The 20902-nt window shown below is 38.1% G+C and overlaps 1 protein-coding gene across 1 annotated transcript in view; it reads right to left on the reverse strand.

The window, feature by feature from the left end:
* LOC144367345 (uncharacterized) overlaps positions 1 to 20902 on the reverse strand; it is a 66383-nt gene that overhangs the window by 26903 nt on the left and 18578 nt on the right. Inside the window, exons 2-7 of the mRNA XM_078023240.1 lie at positions 17676 to 17763; positions 15530 to 15576; positions 15322 to 15428; positions 13575 to 13795; positions 1871 to 1985; positions 1542 to 1715 (exon numbers count right to left, since the gene is read on the reverse strand). Of these exons, the coding sequence (XP_077879366.1) occupies positions 1542 to 1715; positions 1871 to 1985; positions 13575 to 13795; positions 15322 to 15372 (561 nt within the window). The 5' untranslated portion in view covers positions 15373 to 15428; positions 15530 to 15576; positions 17676 to 17763. The remainder of the gene's footprint in view (positions 1 to 1541; positions 1716 to 1870; positions 1986 to 13574; positions 13796 to 15321; positions 15429 to 15529; positions 15577 to 17675; positions 17764 to 20902) is intronic.

Genomic DNA, 20902 nt, shown 5'->3' on the forward strand with positions numbered 1-20902 from the left:
TGTTTACAGTAGCACAATTCACAACAGGTAAATTATGAAATTAACCCAAGAACCTGTGAATGGATGAAAGGATTAAGAAATTCTGGTGCACATACATACAATGGAGTTATAACTCAGCCATAAAAATACATTATGTCATTTGTTGGTAAATGAGTTGGTATCCAAGAATATCATGCTAAGTGAAATAAGTCAAATAAGAAACTCAAAGGTAAAATGTTTCATATGTGGAAGCTGGAGTTAATTAAAGAAAAAGAAATGAAGAACAGAATATCAAAAGATGTAAAGAAGATCATTAGTGTAGAAAAAGAAGATTGAGAGGCACAGAGATAATGAAAAAGGGAAGGCAATGAAGAAGGAAATCTTTAAAATTCATGTTATATGCATATATAAATATGCCACAGGTAATTGCACCCTTATGTATAAGTAAAAAGAATCAACCAAATATAAATAAATAGACAGGTGAAAGGAGGTCCAGGAGAATAGGAGGGGGAGAATGGAGGAGGAGGGGTAGACAGATGGAAAAGAGGGAATCAATGAATCAACTGGAATTCCATGCATGTAAGATTTGGGGGGAATGAATTTAACTACTATGTAAAACTATAAACTCTAATAAAAATAACATTGAAAATGTATTCTCACTTGTAACGACAATCCTGGTAACATAATGCTTGGTTATCTTCCAAAATTCTTTTTATTCTCATCCACTTTAATTGCTACTTAAAGTTACTTATAATTTTAGGAAAAATTTAATTCAGAAATTTTATGTATCATCAAGATTAATGCTGATCTACACAGATTACTTGTAGCATCATGAAAGGCACTAAACATTTGCATTTTTAAGGAACAAAGCGGAAGACTGATACATAGTACAGCTGGCAAAATCCATGAGTTATCTACTTCTAGTAATAATTTATCCATTCTAGCAATGAGTGACCTAATCAGCCTTTCAAAAATTCCAATGGGAACATGATTTTTATAGTATATATAGAGAAAACTATTTAACTTCCAAATTCTAAATTCAAACAATTAATCCCATATGAAAGACATTCATAATATATTATGTAGTCCATATTCTTGTATATCAGTAGAAAACACCATGAAATCTTTATCACACTATATTAAAAAAGAGGAGTTGTAACCTCATTTATAGAGGCAAAGTAGGTGATTGGAGTAAGTGCTGCAGTTGCCAGAAGCAAACTGAAGAACATGTGTGCCCAGCATGTGGGAGGCAAACCCTGCACACCACACCACACAGTACTATGGCTCAAAGGGACCGCATCAGATTCCTTCACAGAAGCTTGAAGTTCAGATTTCTGCATGAGTCTCTTGAATTCTAAGTGTGGATTCAACTGATGGAGGCAAACTAAATACACACATGAGCTACAAAAGGAGGAGGAAGAATATGAGGAGAACTTCCAACATTTGCTAGTATTTTAATAAAAAGAAAATTTGCTTATGATCAGTATTTTTTAACATGCATTACTGTTAATTTTAAGAAAAATTTTAAATATTTTGAAAATAACAGTGATTGATGTATATACCGTGTTTTTGGCTTCAATATCTGCGTTGTATGAAAGCAGTTTTGCTGGTATTAATGTGTTCCTATAAAAGATAACATAGTGGAGCGGAGTTTCACCCTTGTTGTTGTGAACATTTGGATTGGCACCATGTTCTAGAAGAATAATTGCACATTCCTCTTCCTCATATTGTAGAGCCTGTTGGTTTTAACCAAGAAATAGATTGTAAATTTTGGAAATCCAAGAAAAATATTTCACGTTTTATTCATTAGTTATAACTAAATGGCATTAACCAATTTTTCTTCTAAGCATTTCATCAAATTCATTTCCTGCAAAACCACTGGTATATCTACCTTCATCAATGGTGTGTTGCCATCACTGTCACACAAATCGACATTACATTTCCTCTTCACTAGAAGAGCCACCACTGCTGGTCTGCCATAGGCACAGGCATAATGTAGAGGGGTTCTGTGCAAGTAAGAAGCTTTATTAGGAATTCATAAGGTACCTTTTGAAATATACAACTATTAATGCAATTATAAACATTAAGTAGCTCATAATTCCTCTATTTTCTTATGAAGAAGGTACAATATTTAGTAGCTGTCATTACTTATTTTATTAATGAATGATCAGCCTAAGGCACTGACATTTTCTTCTTATTTCTTGTTTCTGATACTGCTGAGGATTGTACCCTGGGTTACTCAACTAATGAGTCATATCCTAAGCACATTTTTATTATATCAACAATTTTGATGCAGGGTCTCACGAAATTGCCCACTGTGGTCTTAAACTTCCAACGCTCTTGCCTCAGCATCCTAAGTCACTGGAATCATGGGTATGTGCGACTGTGCCTGGTTCCATTGAATTTACTTATTTTTGTTTGCTTTGTTTTCATATTGCTGGGGATAGAACCCAGGCCTGAAGCATTCTAGGTAAGGAAGGGCTCTACCACAGAACCACATCCCCAGAGCAGAGCAGCCCACTTGCCTAGAAAGAAGATGGACTTGAGATTTAGCTCATCTTCAGTATGAATTCTACTTTAGACTCTGTGATGTACTAGTTATCCCACAGTCTTACTCTCCCTCAATTTCCTAAAAAAGTAAGGATTAAAATGAGTATCTCCCTGGATACTACCAGGATGCTTAATGGAGAATCTCTGTAAAACATCTGAAGGTTTTGTAGCACCAGCAACAGCTCCATAATTGGTAGCTATTGTAATCAATATTATTGCTTTTTATCAACTAAGAGTATTTCAATTAATAAGTTAGTAGTATTGTAGTGATTTTTTAAAAATATATATTTAAAACTATGTATTTCAATGAGTCTAAGATGATTTTTTTTCTTATCATTTTAACAAGACTGACAATGGAATCCCACTAATAATTCGGGCTGCATTACAACTATAATTGGCAGCATTTAATTTTTTCTTCATAAACAAAATAAAGAACCATCATAATTCATGGTGCCTTACCTTAAGTGAAATGTGAGACAAACAATAGATTTATGGCAGTTCTCATGACATGGATGGCATTTAAATTCAGTTTTAGAAGTATGATAGGTAAAGTAGGCTGAATAATGACCGTAAAAGGCCAAACCGAAAGCAAACTTAATGCCAAAGGAAAAAGAACCCAAATGAATTAGTATGGTTAAATTAATTCAGTATTTATATATATGGGATTTATATATGAATCAGGCATTTTCAATGTTCAGTATTTAATACTGTCTTAATTTTTCACAAGGGACGTTTACAATTTCTTACCTCCATGAATGCATGATTGAAAAGGAGGAAGAACCGTTTCATTTGAAATTGAGTCCTATCACGTCAGTTTTAATTAACTGGTCACACCTAGAAAGTTTTTATGTAAGAGTTCTCTGAGATAGTAGAATATGTCAAATACAAAATAAGTAGCTGTGCAGTTCTTGCACATTAAAAACGTATTCATTTTATGAGTACAAATGAATAGAATTAAAGAATAATTCTTTAATGCTTTACTTTATAAAAGTTTCACTTAAAAATACTAAAGTTGAGAAGTTTAGTATTTTTATGGGAAACTTTTATAAAGTAAAGCAATATTTTTTTAGGAGTAATAATCTTTTATACTTGCTCTCTTCTATTCTCACCAAAACAAAATTATTAACCTATAATTGCATATGTAAAATAAAATATACATATATAAGAAATGTATGTATAGTAATATCTACAATAGATGAAATGCACTATAGGACATCTATATAGAAATGTACTAGAAGAAAACATAAATGCTTTCTTCATGTTGGCAAAGGCGTTCTAAGAAATAATGAATTTGAAAGAAGACTTCTTTTTTTTCCTACCTCTCTTTTTAAAATTTATTATGTTGATGATGATGACAATGTTGTTGTTGTTGTTTTGCTGGGGATTGCACCCTTACCCTTTGCTTTGACAGGCAAGAAGTGCTCTAACATTGAGCTACATTTCCAACCTTGGAATTCTAATTTAATCAGATAAAATACTCTAATTTTACAGATGCTCAAGTGACAGTGACATATGAACATAGAAAAAATATTTATGTCCTTGGCAATAGAAGGAATTTAAGTCTAACAAATGAAATAAATTTCGCAGCTACAATATTTTGAAGATGAAGAGTAGTGGTATTGGGCTGTTGATTATGGCTTGAGCTGTTTATTGCTCCTCAAATAGATGATTTACTGACAACTGCTGTGCCACATTTAAAACTGTGCATGCCACTACCTACCAATTCCATTTTACTCTCCCTTCCAGATATTTGAGTATTCTTTTTATCCTGTTCCAGTCACTAATCTTTTGGCCATTGGCAAACAAGTAATTTGTGAAAGTTAATAATGTATTTTGATACACAGAATGGCAAGTCTTTGTTCATTGCAAACATTTTCTTAGTGTCATCATGACCCTAAATGACTGCGTGTGGAACTAAAAAATGTACAGATATTTTTATTTGTTTTTTGTGAAACTGATAACCACAGAGAGAGCTCACATTTGGGGTCAGTGAGTATTCTAATGCACAAACCACAAGCAGGGCCTACCTTTGATACTCTTAGTCCCTTCAGAACAGAGTAGGGAAAGCTATAGTAGGGCAGCAGCAGGCAGCACTGTACAGACTAGGCACCCTTTGTGTGCTACTCCCTTTGCCCTGGTGACTGAGAGCTTGCACTCCCTGGATGCTCTCAACCAATGCTCTACTCTTCATGCTTGTACAGATACACAGTAATGGATAACTACAGGAAAGGGTACTGGAACAGTGGAATCAGCAATTTTGGAATTTTGTGCGAGAAGCTTTTGGCAGATGCTTTTTTACTTTAAAGTGATAACAAAATTGAAAAAGCATGCTGTGTTTGGTGTTTTGGAAAGTGTGAAAGCTGCCAGTGAACTCTAGTGTCCTCTGTGGAAAGGTAGTTAAAGGTAGTTAACTTCACTAACTGAAGTTAATGAAGTATTTGCAGAAAATTCAGGGCTTGTCAACACTGTTGTTATGAAAATGGTTGGATGATCAAGATGACACCAAGTTATCCTAAGAATTTCATAAATTAGTGAGTGAAGCATGTGAGAAATAAGTAAAATCTTATTTTTAGAGGTGGAAGACACACCCCTAAATATACTAGTGTGAAGGAATTTTAAAAATATAAAAAAGAAGAAATAACATGGAGCCATCTTCCCAATTCAGAGTTCTTGTGAGGCTCTTGAGACACAACAGGTAATAGATTACATCTGAAAATTTTTCAATGCTTTTGAAAATGTGTACATTAAAAGCTGTTGTGTGTATTTATTTTAAAAAAAAATCAGTGACCTTATAGGGAAATTTTAAGTTTCTGGGAAACCAGTTAAAAATTTGGTTTGTTTAGCTGCCCATTAGAAGTCCTGGGTACTGAACTTCCAAGGTGTGCAGGTCCTGGATATTGAGGACCCCACAGAATATTAAAGTCAAATATTCTGGTGAAAGGAGAACTGGTATCCTTTCTGCTCTGCTCCCATTGACACAGCCTGGATGGTGCAGGCTTCAATTCCATCAGCCCATTGGTCCCTTACCCCTCAGTCCCTGGCCTCCCAGACCCTATTACCTATTTTTACGATCAATGCGATTAACATTACATCCACGTCCCAGATAACGCTTAATTCTTCCCAGTTCACCATTTTTGGCAGCCTGGTGGAGCTTATCAAGAGGGTTATATCCGAAAAACTTGATTCCCAGGCTTATATAAATAAACTGTCTCCAGGCTCTATCCATCCTAAATACAATTAGGTAACAAACTCTGTCAAGTGTCCTGCTAAAGCAGGTCTGCCGTTGCCTATCTGCCAACCAACTGGCAAAATAGTCGTTGCCAGGTGACACTGATAAACACAAATGCACATTCCACAATCTGCATGGCCCTAGGTGATTGGCTCCTGGAAGGTCCGCCCCCTGTACTGTGATCAGCGCCTGGCTATTCTGTACAGAACCCACCAAGAACCAGGTGGGACTGCTCTGAGACCCCCCCCAAGACCCATACAGTGAGTGAGATGCCCCACCAGAATCAGGTGGGCCTCAATGGCAGGCAGGTGAGAACCCCCCACACCCAGACCTGGGAGGGCAGGACTCATCCTCTCTGCCATTGCACAGCTGCCTATGTCCACAGCAGGAAACAAATACTGCACTCTTCCTATTACTTTATTCAGTAAATGGCAGAAAAGGAGATCCCTGACTTAAGATGTCCATTAAAAAAATCTGGAAAAATTCAGGAATGCATTTAATTTAAAGCAACAGATTAGAAGAAAACAATAGAATAACTGCGCCAAAAGCAATTTTAGTGTCACTCTGCTGCATCAACCACTCCCTGACATAGCTCTGCTCAACACAAAGAGGGAGTAAGCAGCCCACCAGTTCCACACAAAAGCAAAAGGAGAATAGTGTAACAACCATCACCCTAGGCTTTCCAGTGTAGTACCAAAATGTCCTGATTCGGTTTCTCCCGACCCAGATTACTGAGCAGAGAAGAAGAGATGAGCTATTTGGAGATGACCTGAAACAAAGAAGTGATGCAACACATGGATCAACTTGCAGCCGAAGAAATCATGGTCCCCAGTGGCTACTGTGCCCAGAACCCCCACAACCTCTGCACTGTCTCCTGTAAACAACTCTAGCCTTCATTTCTGGCGTTCCCTCAGGGTTTGCCATTACATACTTCAGGTGCTTGCTCCAAACAGACTGCAGCAGTTTTTGCCACTGAGGAAACCAACAGCCACAGAGAAACCCTGCATCTTTCCCTACTACAAAAAGCCTCAAAGGTGTTTGCATTCACAATCTCCAATCACCTGTACCACTACCTCTAGATTCTGCCTATCCAAGGTAACCTCAGCTAGAGTTACCACAAATCCAGACTCAAGGTCACCAAACAGCCTTTTCCTGTGCAAGAGAACATGAAGACTGCAGCCCATACTGGAGGCACAATCCCATGTGATGGGTGTACACCTGCAGCCATATCCATGCACACTGCCAGATGTTGGACTGGCAGTTGCACATGCACAATACCACTTCCAACACCTGTCATGAGCCACTGCTCACCATATTTAGCAGCCTCTGAAGTTACATACACATGTGTCACCAGCTCTGTTTCATGGTGTTATTAACATATGTAAGCACCCAGAGTCCCATTAACCATCCCCACCACCATGTAGCTTTGCCTGAAGAGAGTTGTTCTGTGCCACTGCACACGTTTCTCCTCAGTTCCACTCACAAAAAAATAGTGCATGTTTACAGCCATCCTCAACACCTCCATGTCCCTGCCACCATACTTCAATTCACAGATGAGGTTTCTAGCTTTATGCATCCATGATTAGGCCCCAGATCTATAGATACACAGCAGCCAGGCAAAGCTCTACTTCTGGTCCTTCCCTGAAGCCCTATGTGTCTACAATCAGATCTGATCTTACAGTCCTGTGCTTTAACAAACTAGGTCCCACCTCGTAGGAACTCTTTGCCAGCTCTGGTTTCTGTCCTTGGTCCTGGCTTTTCCTTACTACTTCTCTGCCCACAGGTAGCCTGTCTACATTGCACATGCCTGCAGCTGACACTGCACCAAAGTGTGCACACTGCCTGGCCCATATGTCTTTCACCTTTTCTAGTCTTCTCTGCATGGATATAGAGGCACTATCTATGACCCAGCTAGTCCTCATAGCAACTCTAGATTTCCCATAGCTCTAGCCACCAATGACCATGAAGGTTCTCATGTTACCAACAGTTGCGCCTGCTAAAAGAGAAGCATCGCATCCTTCAACCTCAGATAACAAAGATGTTGCTCCATGCCACTAGACCAGAGCTATACTAGGTCAGCATGTCCTCCCATACTGCTCTGCAGGAAAAAGCTTTCCCATCCTCAAATAAGTCCTTAAGTCTAGATGAAGTAACGGTTTCTTCAAATGTGCATGCACCTTTTCAAGCTACTAGGGTCAAGAAGAATCAGAGAAACGTGGTAACTCAAGGAACCAAAAATTCTTCATTAAATGAATGGTCCAACAAAATTAGAGACCTTGATATAATGAAAATGGGAGAACAACATAACAGTTGGGTTAAAACAAAATCAGTTCAATGAAGAAAGTTTATACCAGGAGCCAACCCATGACACCCACCCTGATTCAGGCACAGATGACTTCCTATTCCTCTTAGAATAAAGTTCAAAATACTCACCATGGTCCACAGTCCCCATGACCAGGCAATGATCTCCGTAATCCTTTTGTACCCTCCCTTGATCTTGCTCCCTCCCCTCAGGGCCTGTGGCATTATTTCATATCCCTGCACTTAATCCAATGCCTCTGGTAGCACCTTGTCCCACTTTTCCTGCCATCACAGGATAATGAAGCCCTCACTCAGAAGCAATCCAGTCTTGGAACCCTGAACACTGAATGCCTAGTTTGTGTCCTTTACAGAGCCTTCTTTATTGTATTTATTGTACTTAATTTATTTTACCCCTAAATATTAACTGAAATGAAGGAGACCAGATACTATCTTGGACACTGTTCTAACCTACATAACTGACTTGCACTTTATCTTCCAGGAGTCAGTCAAATTTGCAAAATGAGTGAATAGATGCATGGAGATACTCATGGTCTCGGCTTCTCTAGGCTTTCAGGTCAGGACCTCCACATATGGCCCACATCAGCCAGTATCCCTCAATCTCCCTTGATAAGCTTTTTCATTGGCAAAAATAATTTTGGCAAGTCATTTTTTTAAAGAGATAAGCACCATACTCAGGTTCTCATACATGCTAAAGCACTCTACCACTAAGCCATATACCCAACACCTGGGTCAATGCTTTTAAACAAAACAAGATTCCTATAAAATGGTCTAGTGTTGGGGGGGTGGTTGAGGTGACAATTGGAGGGAGCCATATATGGAACACAGAGGTTTTGTGGCAGATGAAAGGCCTTGTGAGGACCACACTGCATACTCTTTGCACTGCTGAGGTTTGGGGAAACCTTTCTGTACCATGCCCACCCAAAAAGAAAAACTTGCCAGCCTAGATTCTTCAGAACTAAATGGAAAACATTAATCAGATAGACTGAACAGACATCTATGGACTATTTAATCCAGCAACAATAAATTCATTTGCTTCTCCATGAAACAATGACCATTCTTTGAAATAGTTCATATTGTCAGGCGTGGTGGAGCACACCTGTAATCCCAGCAGCTCAGGAATCTAAGACAGAAGGATTGCAAGTTCAAAGCCAGCCTCAGCAAACAAAAGATGCTAAGCAATTCAGTGAGATCCTGTATCTAAATAAGGCTGGGGATGTGGCTCAATTGTCAAGTGCCTCTGAGTTCAATCCCTTGAACCAAAAAACATCATATTTTTGAGTACAAGGTAAATACAAGAAATAGAGGTAACTTCTTGCACCCTATAAGATCATAAATGAAAGAAATAAGAAGTTAATGACAAGAAACAAACCTTTTAATGCCTGGAGGTTAAAATATACAATTCTGGATTAGGATTGGATAACAGATACAATCAGGGGATAAAAAATTTCAAAAATAAACGGAAACAGGGATACAATACGTCAAAATTCATTGGGTTATTAACACCCATAAATAATTTATGTACCTACATATCAATGGCAAATGAACTGAAAGAGAAATTAGAAAAATATCCCATTCAAAATAGCCTCAGAAAACAATATAATACTTTGGAATATATTTAAGAAAAGGTATGAAATAGTTCTACAATGAAAACTACAGAATACTAAGGAAAGAAATTAAAGACCTTTGAAGATGGACAGATCTCCCAGGCCCTAATTCTGCCTATCTTAGGCAGAATTAATATTGTCAAATTAACCATACTAACCAAAGTGCTTTGCAGATTCAATGCAATTCCTATAAAAATACCAGTTAGTTCCTTTGTAGAAATAGAAATCACCCATAAAACTCATTTGGAAATATTAGAGAATCAGAATAGGCAAAGCAGTCATTAGCAAGAAAAGTGATGCAGGAGGCATTACAATCAGTACCAGAACTATGGTAAAGAAGAGAAGACACAGAGAAAAACCCACGTAAGTACAGTTATCTAATATTATAAAACAGCACCAAAAACAAACACTGAAGAAAAGATAGCATTTTCAACAAATGGTGCTGGGAAAACTTGAAATACACATGTAGCAAAATGAAATTAAACCCCTACTTCTCACCCTGCACACAACTCAAAGTGGATCAAGGACTTAGGCACTGGAACATGGAGACCCTGCAACTAACTGAAGAGAAAGTAGAAATGTAAGCTTAGGAACTTACTTTCTTAATAACATCAGTACAGCACAAGAAGTAAAATCAAGAACCAACTTGAATCTAATGTATGAAACATGATATGTCAATAGCTTTGTATTGTTTTGAACAACCAGTAAAAAAAAAATCAATAAATGGGATGGAATCAAAGAAGCAGCCTTTAAAATTCTTCTCAGCTCAAGAAACAATAATATGAAGAGAAAGCCTACTGAACAGGAGAAAATCTTTACCACCTGCACCTCAGTTTCAGCATTAATCTCCAGGATATATGAAGAACTCAAAAACTTTATAGTACTCCTAATAATAATATTAATAATAACAACAACAATAACAACCACCCAATCAATAAATGGACTAAGGATCTAAACAGACACTGCACAGCAGAAAAAAATACCATCAACAAATATATGAAAAAATGTTCATCTTTAGTAATTATAAAAATGCAAGTCAAATCTACACTGAGATTTCATCTCACTTCAGTCAGAATGGCAATTATCAGGAATTCAAGCAACAATAAATGTTGGGGGGATGTAGGAAAAAAGGTTCATTCATACCTTGCTGGTGGGAAGGCATATTTTCAATTTATCATTATGGAAAGCAGCATGGAGGTTCCTCAGAAAACTTGGAATTGACTCAGTTATCCCACTTCTCAGTTCATACCCAAAGGATTTAAAGACAGAATACTACAGTGATGCAGCCACATCAATGTTATAGCTAAATTATGAAACCTGTCTAAGTGCCTTTCAACAGATGAATGAACAAAGAAAATGTGGTATACATACACAACCAGATATTACTCAGCCTTAAATAAGAATGAAATTATGGAATTTGGTGATACATGAATAGAGCTGGAGAATATCATGTTTAACAAAATTAACTAATCCCAAAGAACCAAAGGCTGAATGTTTTCACTGAATTTCAGATGCTAATTGACAATAAGGGTTGGGGTTCCTAGGGATGAACAGAGGTACTGTGGATAAGGCAGAGGGGAGTGAAGGAAGGGGGAAAGGAATGGAGGTAGGAAGAATAGCAGAATGGATCTGACATAATTACCCTATGTGCATATATGACTATGAGATCAGTGAGTCTATGTCATGTACAACCAGAAGAATGAGAAGTCATGCTCCATTTATGTATGATGTGTCAAAGAGCATTCCACTGCCATGTACAACTAAATAGAATGAATAAAAAATGTTTTTAGGTGCTCAGGAAAAAAGAAACACATATCAAATAACTGTAAAAGATTAAAAGGTGTATCAAAGATGAAATCAGAATTAGAAATCACCTGATCCAATCCACCTATTTCATTAATGAAAATCCTTATTACAATACTAACATATCCCCAACCAGAAAAAAATGAGAAAATCAAATAATTATCAAAATTATACTACATACAGAATTATAGTTCACATGTGAAAAATACTGTGATACATACAAGAAGAATAAAATTTTATAAGATGAAGGCAATCCTCATACTGCAGACATTTTGTAGCTTAAAATTGGCACCCACGCTTCTCAAGGAAAAAAGATAATGGACATAAAGTCAAACTAATGGAGTTCCCTCTACAGCCATCTGTTTTCTTCTCTGGCTTAGTATCCTTCATCCTTACTGCAAGTTATACTATTCCACCACAAGCATGAAAGATCACCCAAAGGATCATGGCAGGCACACATGAGGAACACCAAAATTGGAGGCGAACGAGAAAGGAGGGCTGTGCTATTACTACCATCAATATGATGGACTAACACTAGCTTCCCTGTGTGCCTAATGCTAGGAATTCAAAAAGAAGTGAGATAATATGAAACTTTACTCAGCCATAAAATAAATGAAATTATGTCATCTGCAGGAAAATGGGTGGAGACCATAATATTAAACAAAATAAGTCAAACTTAGAAGATCAAAGATCATATGCATTCTCTCATATGTGCAAGCTAGAATGGAAAAAGAAATAGAAAGGTGTTGGGGATAATCTCAGGAAAATCAAAGGGAGATAATTAAAGAAAAAGACCAAGGGTTGAGAGGTAGGCAGGGAGGGAAGAAGTGCTGGGAAGCAATATTGGCCAAATTATATTGTTAAATTTTGTGCATGTATAAATATATAACACAAATCCCTGTTATGTACAATTATAATGCACAAATTTTAAAAATGTTGAAAAAATAATAATAGCCAGTGTGAGCTGATTGTTTCAGCTTAAAAACCTACAAATATCTATAATCATTTAATAATGCAGGGTCTCTTAGAAGATCCAGACACTATTCTAGCTCCTGTGATATCTTGCTTCTCAATTGCTGGGCCTCCCTGATCCAAGCCAGCTGCCAGCATTGAGGGTTCCTTCTTCCCTTCAAGCACAACAATGGAAGAGGCTTTGCTCCTGGAGCTGTAGGTCTCACCAAGATAGGATCCTCCGTCTTGGCATGCTGTGGTCGTTGGGGGTTGAGGGTACAAAGTGCAACACACTGGCATTTACACCAGGACACCTGGATATTCAGCTTTTCAGTGGCAAGGTAGTTTTTAAGATGGGTGAGCTTAAAACATTGAATGGGACCGACAGCAAAGTTACTGAGTACTCAGCTTGCACAACTTGATGACAAATGTCAGTGGAAAGACACTGTTTATTGGCAAAGGTAAAATAAAATTCAAAGTACCAGAAGAGATATAAAAAGAGCTTTGGGCAAGGTAAGCTTATTTTAAATTACAGGAGTCACTGGTATACAAAAAATTCACAAGTTTGCAGGAGACTCCTCATTGAGGAAAAAAATGTGCTAAATGTTTTTCAGAACCTGGATTTCATATTTGCTATTTCAATATGCTTAATAACAAAAGGAAGTTTCTCTCTAACCAATGTCCACAATCAGTCATCATAAAATACTTCCTCCTCCATGTAATAACCCTACCTCACCCCCAGGTACAGGCCCTACATCTTTGAGGACACACATCCTTATGGTGTGTGTCCCCAGGCTTGGCATTCTCTAACCTCTTCAAAGATCAATCAGCCAATGTCCAGACCCAAACTGCTACTCCTCAGCCAGTTGCCCCTGCACTGCCTCCCACTGCTTGCCCTCCCAGGACTCCCAGCCTAATCCCCACAAGAACCCTGTCCTGACAGGGTCCTGCATTCTATCAATTCCCCTTTCTGGAAGCTCCCACTGCCTCCCACTTTCCTACTGCTCACTAATACCTAGACACACATCCCAGGGCTTCCAGACATCCAAAGCACTGTGGTACATGTAGAAGGCAGGTGGTCCTCTCAGTAGCAATATTCAGGAGCACACTTCCCCTTCACGTAGGCCACAACTAACCTCCAATTTGCGTCATTCCCCTGGAGTCGAGCAGAATCCAGATCGGGGGGCTCTCTTCCATCCTTAAGCACTGGTGATGGTGTCTGCCAAGTGGATGTTGAACCAGAGCCCACACTGCCTTTCTGCTCAACTGCAAACCAGTGCCTCCTAGCTTGCAGCAGGGTCTCCAAGTGTCTCCAATCCACTGATTCATGGTCAGCCTCAGATTCTCTCTCCAGCACCTGCAAGATCACACTTGGTTTGAGTGTGAGAACTGATGTTTCTAGGAGTCATTCCCTTAGCATTGGAGCACCATTCTTCCCATTATACTTGGTGTTCCATCCCATCAACACAACCTCTCATACACAGAAATGAAATTTAGACTGCAACCCTATCAGGAAATACTCTTCACAAGAAACCAGTTCACTGACTTGAGGCTCATAAAACTTCTACTCAGCAAGCAAGCCCTAAAAACTACCAGGCCAAGGATCAGAGGCAACAGTGCTGCTATTTCCATACACTTCTAATAGCAAACACAGTGTGTTACTAAGCATTCAGACAACAGGGATACATTTATCAAAACTGAGCACAAACAGAATGAGCTAAAATAACCATGTTAATATATTTAACTACCACAAATATGTACAACTCTGGTACATCTAAGTTTCTACTGGTCAAAATATAAACATCATTTACAAAAGAAGGAGAGAGAAAATAAGAACTTCACTCACACTCGACTTTTTTTTTTTTTTTTTTTTTAGGTTTACATACAGAAGGAAACTGGAAGCAAGAAAGATAAGGAAAGGCAAGGCAATGTCCTCATCATTATTACAGTACTAACAGATCAAGGCTAAACTAAAACAATTCTAGATTCTTCTACCTAGAAAAGATACACACAAATCTTAATATATAGCTATTTTTTTTCACAACATATAATGCTTTTCTGTTCAGAGATATCTTGAAAGATCATACTGCAGTATCCTTTTTCTTTCCTACTTGAGAATGCCATGGTCCCCCTCAGGTTCAAAATACTTTTGAGTACTTAATTGCACATGTGTGAATTCTATTTGGACTAAAAGTCATCTCATCACGCACTTCAAAAAAGGATCTACAGTGGTCTAAATGTCTGTATAGACATTGGGGACCATGTTAATAAACAACATTGGACAGCTACTCTGCTTATTGGAAAAGACCAAATAAAAGTCAAGAAAGAAGTACACAAAATGCTTACTAACATAAATAATTGTGCATAAATGTGGAAATCTTTAGCATACAAAAGAGTGAACCACTGCCATTCAGTTGAACTGGGATGAACGATCAGTGAAGAAGAAGATAACCACTCCTGAGACTAATCAGGTGAAGTATAGACCTGCACTAAAAACCTGCAAGTTCTTCTTCAGAGGAAACACAACTACTGTCAGCTCACGTTCTAAACCTTGACTTCAAATGACACCGCTTCAGGACACTTAATTATGTAAGAAATCTCTCCTTTATTCCAGTCCAAGTGTGCTTCCCATACCCTGAAGCCCTCCCAGTTCCCAAGCTTGGCATGCTATCACCTCTGAAAACCTGCTGCCCCCAACAAACACCCAGCCTCCACTTCCTCTGCTCTGCACAGAACCCCTAAACAGGCTTCAATGGTCTCCCCTCCCCCATCTCCTTCTCACCCCAACCTTCCTCAGCAACACTGTGCTGGTCCCCTGGAACTTCTTTTGACAAAGACTGAAACACTTCCCACTCCCCCTGGTCACCCTAGAGCCTTCCCTACCTGCTGCTGGATGCCCTTCCAGGATGGGGTTGGGCTGGCAGGCGATGTCATCCAGGATGATACAGAAGACTCCAGCTACCACAGGCCAGCCTCTTGGGAATGTAACCCTGCTTACATGAAGCAGAAAGTTTTTAATTCTTACTGAATTGAGATTAAATGTCATTTGTATTTACCTTGGCTCCCCATCCAGAATCTGCTAAAAGTTTACCTTCTGTTTTTCCATGAGCTCTTCTTGTCATCTACATCGTTCCTCTTCTATCCATAATAAAGTACATATGAAAAAAGGTTCATTTTCAGAAAAATTCAAAAACTTGTACATTTCTTTAAATTAAAAGTTTTTTTAATCTATATTGTATATTTCATCATATGCTGGCCTGGTCAAGAATTATCCTTCCATATTTAGTACTTTAGAGCTAAGTTTTTAAACAGTGTGATAACAGAAAAGGGTGGGACGGTATTCCATGTACTTATATTTTTGTGAGTGTTTAAACATTTTAATAACAATATATTTAAAAATAAAAATAAAGACTGCTTCTGTGTAACAGTCGCCACCCTTATCCAGGTGCACTGGTGTATACTTGTCACCTCATCTATTCAGTAGGCCGAGACAGAATATCTCAACTTTGAGGCAAGTTTCAACAACTTAATGAGAGATTAGAACAAAAATGTTTTTTAAAATTAAAAATATATAAGTTCAGTTGTTTGTTAAAGTGCCTCTGGATTCATTAAAAAATATCAATGAAAAAGGTGGGGAGGGGCTGGGGATGTGGCTCAAGCAGTAGCGCGCTCGCCTGGCATGTGTGCGGCCCGGGTTCGATCCTCAGCACCACATACAAACAAAGATGTTGTGTCCACCGAGAACTAAAAAATAAATATTAAAAAATTCTCTCTCTCTCTCTCTCTCTCTCTCTCTCTCTCTCTCTTAAAAAAAAAAAAGAAAAAGGTGGGGAGGACATCACCACTGGGAGCTGTCCTAGGTAGTTACTTCAGCTTTCCTCCTGTGTACCCCACAGAGTTGCACCTCTCTTCCACACAGTTTTCTAAATTTTGGAGAGAAGCTGTGGCTAACTGATTAAGATGTGAACTGCTGTATAATGTTTCTTTAGATTTACAAAACCCAGAATATCTGGTGATTCTCAGATAAAATCAGAATGTGTCATGCCTCTTCTTAGTCTTCAGCTATATACCAACACAAAACAAGCAAATTTCTGTGACATTTACCATGCAGAAAGAAATATGTTGATTCAAAAAAAGTATAGGTACTAGCCCCAGAAAGTCAAGCTCTATTGTGATGGTCCATTCAGAAAGAAAGAAAAGGAAACACACCCTCAATGACAAAAGTTCTGCTTAAAGAAACCTCTCCCACTGCCTCACAATCCCATCTTTCTCCCCCTATAAAAATCCTTTGTGTCCCTGAGATTCCCAAGAGGACACTATGAGGTTGACAGCACCCTCCCTCTACCAGTGTGCTGGATCTTCAGTAAACCTGATTTCTTTCCCACTAATTCACATCTCCTGACTACTGGTTTTCCAGTAATGAGGAGCCTGGACCTGGATCTGGTAACACCTGGAGTCTGCCAGTCTTCTCTATCACTGATGATGACTCCAAATTCCTTTTTAAAAACTCCCTTTTACATCATGTCTATAGGTTCATGTTTCAACAAATGATTCTTTTCTATTTTCAAAGAAGCCCTTTTATACAGATAACGGTTTGTGAAGAAACACTGATTATAGAGTGCATACACCCTGTAGCAACTCTTCAGGGTGCTAGTGATCAAAAGGTACAGCAAGGCATTGCATATACTGCCATAAGTGCTCAACAAGCTCACAAAATGCTCACACACCATTTACAGAGTGTAAAGAATCATGAGCCCACATACCTCTTGATGCACCACCTCTAGGGTGTAGGAAACCATCTTTATCCTCTCCCTGAAGCAACGGATCATTTTACCAACTAATCTGGAACCTCACTTCAAAATGAACTTCCAACATTCTTATTACTCCTAGGAGGGTACTATTTGCCAGCTGTTGGACAAAGGTCAGGTGCCTCCCAGGATACTAGTTTTGTTTTCATCATGTGCTCTGAATGAAGGATGTTGAACAATTCAGATAGTGGTGTTTTAACCATCTCCTAACTTCTTATCTTTTTATATAAAAGGCACTGCATGCCCCACAAACTTTTATTCAACTACCCACTGATTGATCTCTATTAAATTTAGTGATCATTTTGAAAGTTAATCAGTGGAGAAATTCACAGAGAGAGGGGCCCTGTCTAGTTATAAACCTGTTACGCTGAAGCACAATAAAATCATTCCCAGATATAAGGTTCAGGAGAGAAGACCCTTTTTACTTACTCTTTCATATGCTTGTGGTATTACGATTTTCCTTCTCTTATCTGTTCCTGTTTCTTTTTTTATGCATTTTCTTCTTTATTTTTTTCTTCTGATGTCAAAATGGAAAAAAAGGGGAATAAAACGGGCAAAACAAATGACAGTTTGTAATAAAACATATATATATATATATATATATATATATATATATTCAATTGAAAAGAGAATACAGGCTTACTTCTGAGTTCTTTGAGTTCTTTCACTGACTGTTCTAACATCCTTCAGCTATATCTGTCAACTTTTGAATGAGGCAATTTGTTTTTTTTTTTATATTACAAGCAGAGCCTCTCTCCCTACCTCACCCACCCCAAACATCTGTATTTAGAAAATCCATGATGAATCCTAAACAATATTTTAAATTGTCAACATCTAATACTGGAAAAGAGGACATAATGCTAAACCATAATACTATCTGGGCCAGTGGGTTTTAATAAGAATGTCTTATTATCTCTATTCAAATAAACTGAATTCATTAGATTTTTGGGCCTGTTACTACAGCTTGGCTCAGGGAAAACACAAATAACAGTGCAGAACTAGGTTTCTATCTGTACTCTATGACTTACTGAAACGGGGATTTGGCTAAAGGGCCTACATTTTATGAACCTACTTTCATGATTTTAAATAGGATTATCACTGCCTTTATCTCTTGAAGGTATTATGACTCTTTAAATGAGCGTGACACACAAGTAATTTATATTTTGCTTTCCATTATCATTTATTATTGAACTGCTTCAAGAGGGGCATGAGTTGCCCATTTACAAATCTTCTTTAGAGCAAAGAAAACAATCAAGCATGTGAAGAGAACCTACAATGGGAAAAAAAATGTTGCCACCTGCACATCAAGTTCAGCATTCATCTCGAGGATATATAAAGAAATCAGAAAACTTAACACTGTAAAAACAAGCATTCCAATCACCAAATGGGCAAAGGAACTGAACAGGCTCATCACAGGCAAAATGCAAATGGCCAACAAATATATAGAATAAAATTTCAACATCACTAAAAATTAGAAAAGTGCAAATTAAAACTACACGGGCATTCTGTCTCTCTCCAATTGGAATGACAATTATCAAGAATACAAGTAATAATAAATGTTGGAGAGGATGTAGGAAAAAAGTTCACTCATACATTGCTGGGTGGACTGCAAATTGGTGCAACCAATACTTGAAAGCAGTATGGAGATTCCTCAGAAAACTTGTAATAGAGCCACCAATTGACCAAGTTATCTCACTTCTCAGAATAAACCTAAAGGACATAAAATCAGCATAATAGACCCTATCAACCAAAGGCCAAATAATCTTAATGATATGTGAATACTAACAAATAATCAGGGGGGAGAAGGAAGGATACATATTGATTGGATTAGACAGATGGGAATAAAAGAAGGTAGGGGAAATGGGAATAGAAAAGACAGAATGAATCAGACATAACTTTCCTATGATCGTCTATGAATACACACACACAGTGAAGCCCCATATCATGTTACAAACATAAGAATGGGATCCTAATTAGAATAAGTTATATACTATACTCTATGTGTATATAATATTTCAGAATTCACTCTACTGTCATTTATATATCTAAATAGTGAAGAAAATTATTTTTTTAATTCCATACTATAAACCCACATAGGAATTTCAATGAAATTCTAGTAATCTAAATTTAGAAGAGTAATATTGCAACTTTTGGGATAATTGATGAGTAAATTTGAGCATTGTTATTTTATGCATCAATTCCTGCTCTAAGATTCTCAAAGAGGCAGCTACTAAAAGATTTGGAGTCCTAGTACTCTTGGATTATTTCTGGGAAGCAGTCTCATGTCTACACACGTCTCATTCTTCGTTCTCCCTCCTGATTATTTGTTAGTATCCACATATCATAAAGACTATTTGGCCTTTGGTTCTTTCAATGGACAGGTGGACCCATGCTACAGCTACACTGTGACTACAACCTTGTGTATTCCATGTGCTTCTGGCTGGAGCACAACTTTACTGAGCTTCATATCCTAGTTTATTCGGTGTGAGTGATGCCTGTGTGTACCTCACAGTGCTGCCATGGGAAATACAGGGAATAGGGCACATTAAGTGCTCAATACATGCTCTGGGTTGAATACTCATGTCCTTCCCAGCATATCAGCTTATTACCTCATCTGGAAATGAGGTTTTTGCACATAAAAATGTTGTATGAGTCCATAGTCAATTAGAGTGGGCTATAATCTAATGATTCATGACCTTAGAAGAGGAAATTTGGACAAGTATACATGTGCAGAGAGAACAACATGTGATAATCATGACAGAAAAAGGAGAGATGAATCTACACATTAAGGTATGCCAAGAATTTCCTACAACTACTGAAAACTAGAGGAGACAAGGAAAAATCCTCCCCTAGACCTTCCAAAGCAGATACCTTATAATAATTCAGTTTGGACTCCTAGACTCCACAACTGTGGTACAATAAATTGATTTTTTAGGACACCCAATAAATATTATTTTTCAGAGTAGTCCTAGGAACCCAAAACGGCCCATGTTTGGCTCCTCCTTGACACTCAGTAGAGGAGTTAGTCCCAGACTGGTAGCTTCCTTTCATAAAAGGGAAAAACAGGAATCTCATTGTCATCAGCAACATCCTGTGTCCACAAAGTCCTGGATAAAATATCATGAAAATGCAGTGTGGAATTCTAAGAGTAAACAATGTTCTAAAATTCACGTGGAAATCAACAATCCAAAAGATGAGATTCTAAAAACTGATATGAAGACAGTGGTTGAAGTACAGAGATAGGGCTTGCAGTCTTCAGGGAAAAAAATCTGAAATTGTGGAAGGCCCATGAGACTGGAAGATCCCACATGCTCCAATTTATCATGGACATATGCAGGTGTGATCTAAGTAGGAGCTACAGTAGGTTTCTCTGTAGGGCACTGGGAAAAGAGGTAGGGAAAGAAGGTGAAGACTGGACCCAAGGAGGACCTTATGTCACCTTCACTGCCCCTGAAATTTCTAGACCATGGCCATCAGTTGGAAGTGTTTAGACCAGGAAATTTAGCAAACCCTGAGTGCTTATAAGGAATAAAGAAGGGCCACCCCGGGCCCTGAGTCAGACACTCTGAGTTGAGGCCCAGAAGTCTGAGTTTGAGTGAGCTCTCCAGGTGACTGTCATGTACCCTACTTGAGATGTACTGTTGTAGTCTTGAACA

This window comes from Ictidomys tridecemlineatus, chromosome 1 (genome assembly GCF_052094955.1).
Source record: "Ictidomys tridecemlineatus isolate mIctTri1 chromosome 1, mIctTri1.hap1, whole genome shotgun sequence".
Taxonomy (NCBI): Eukaryota; Metazoa; Chordata; class Mammalia; order Rodentia; family Sciuridae; genus Ictidomys; species Ictidomys tridecemlineatus.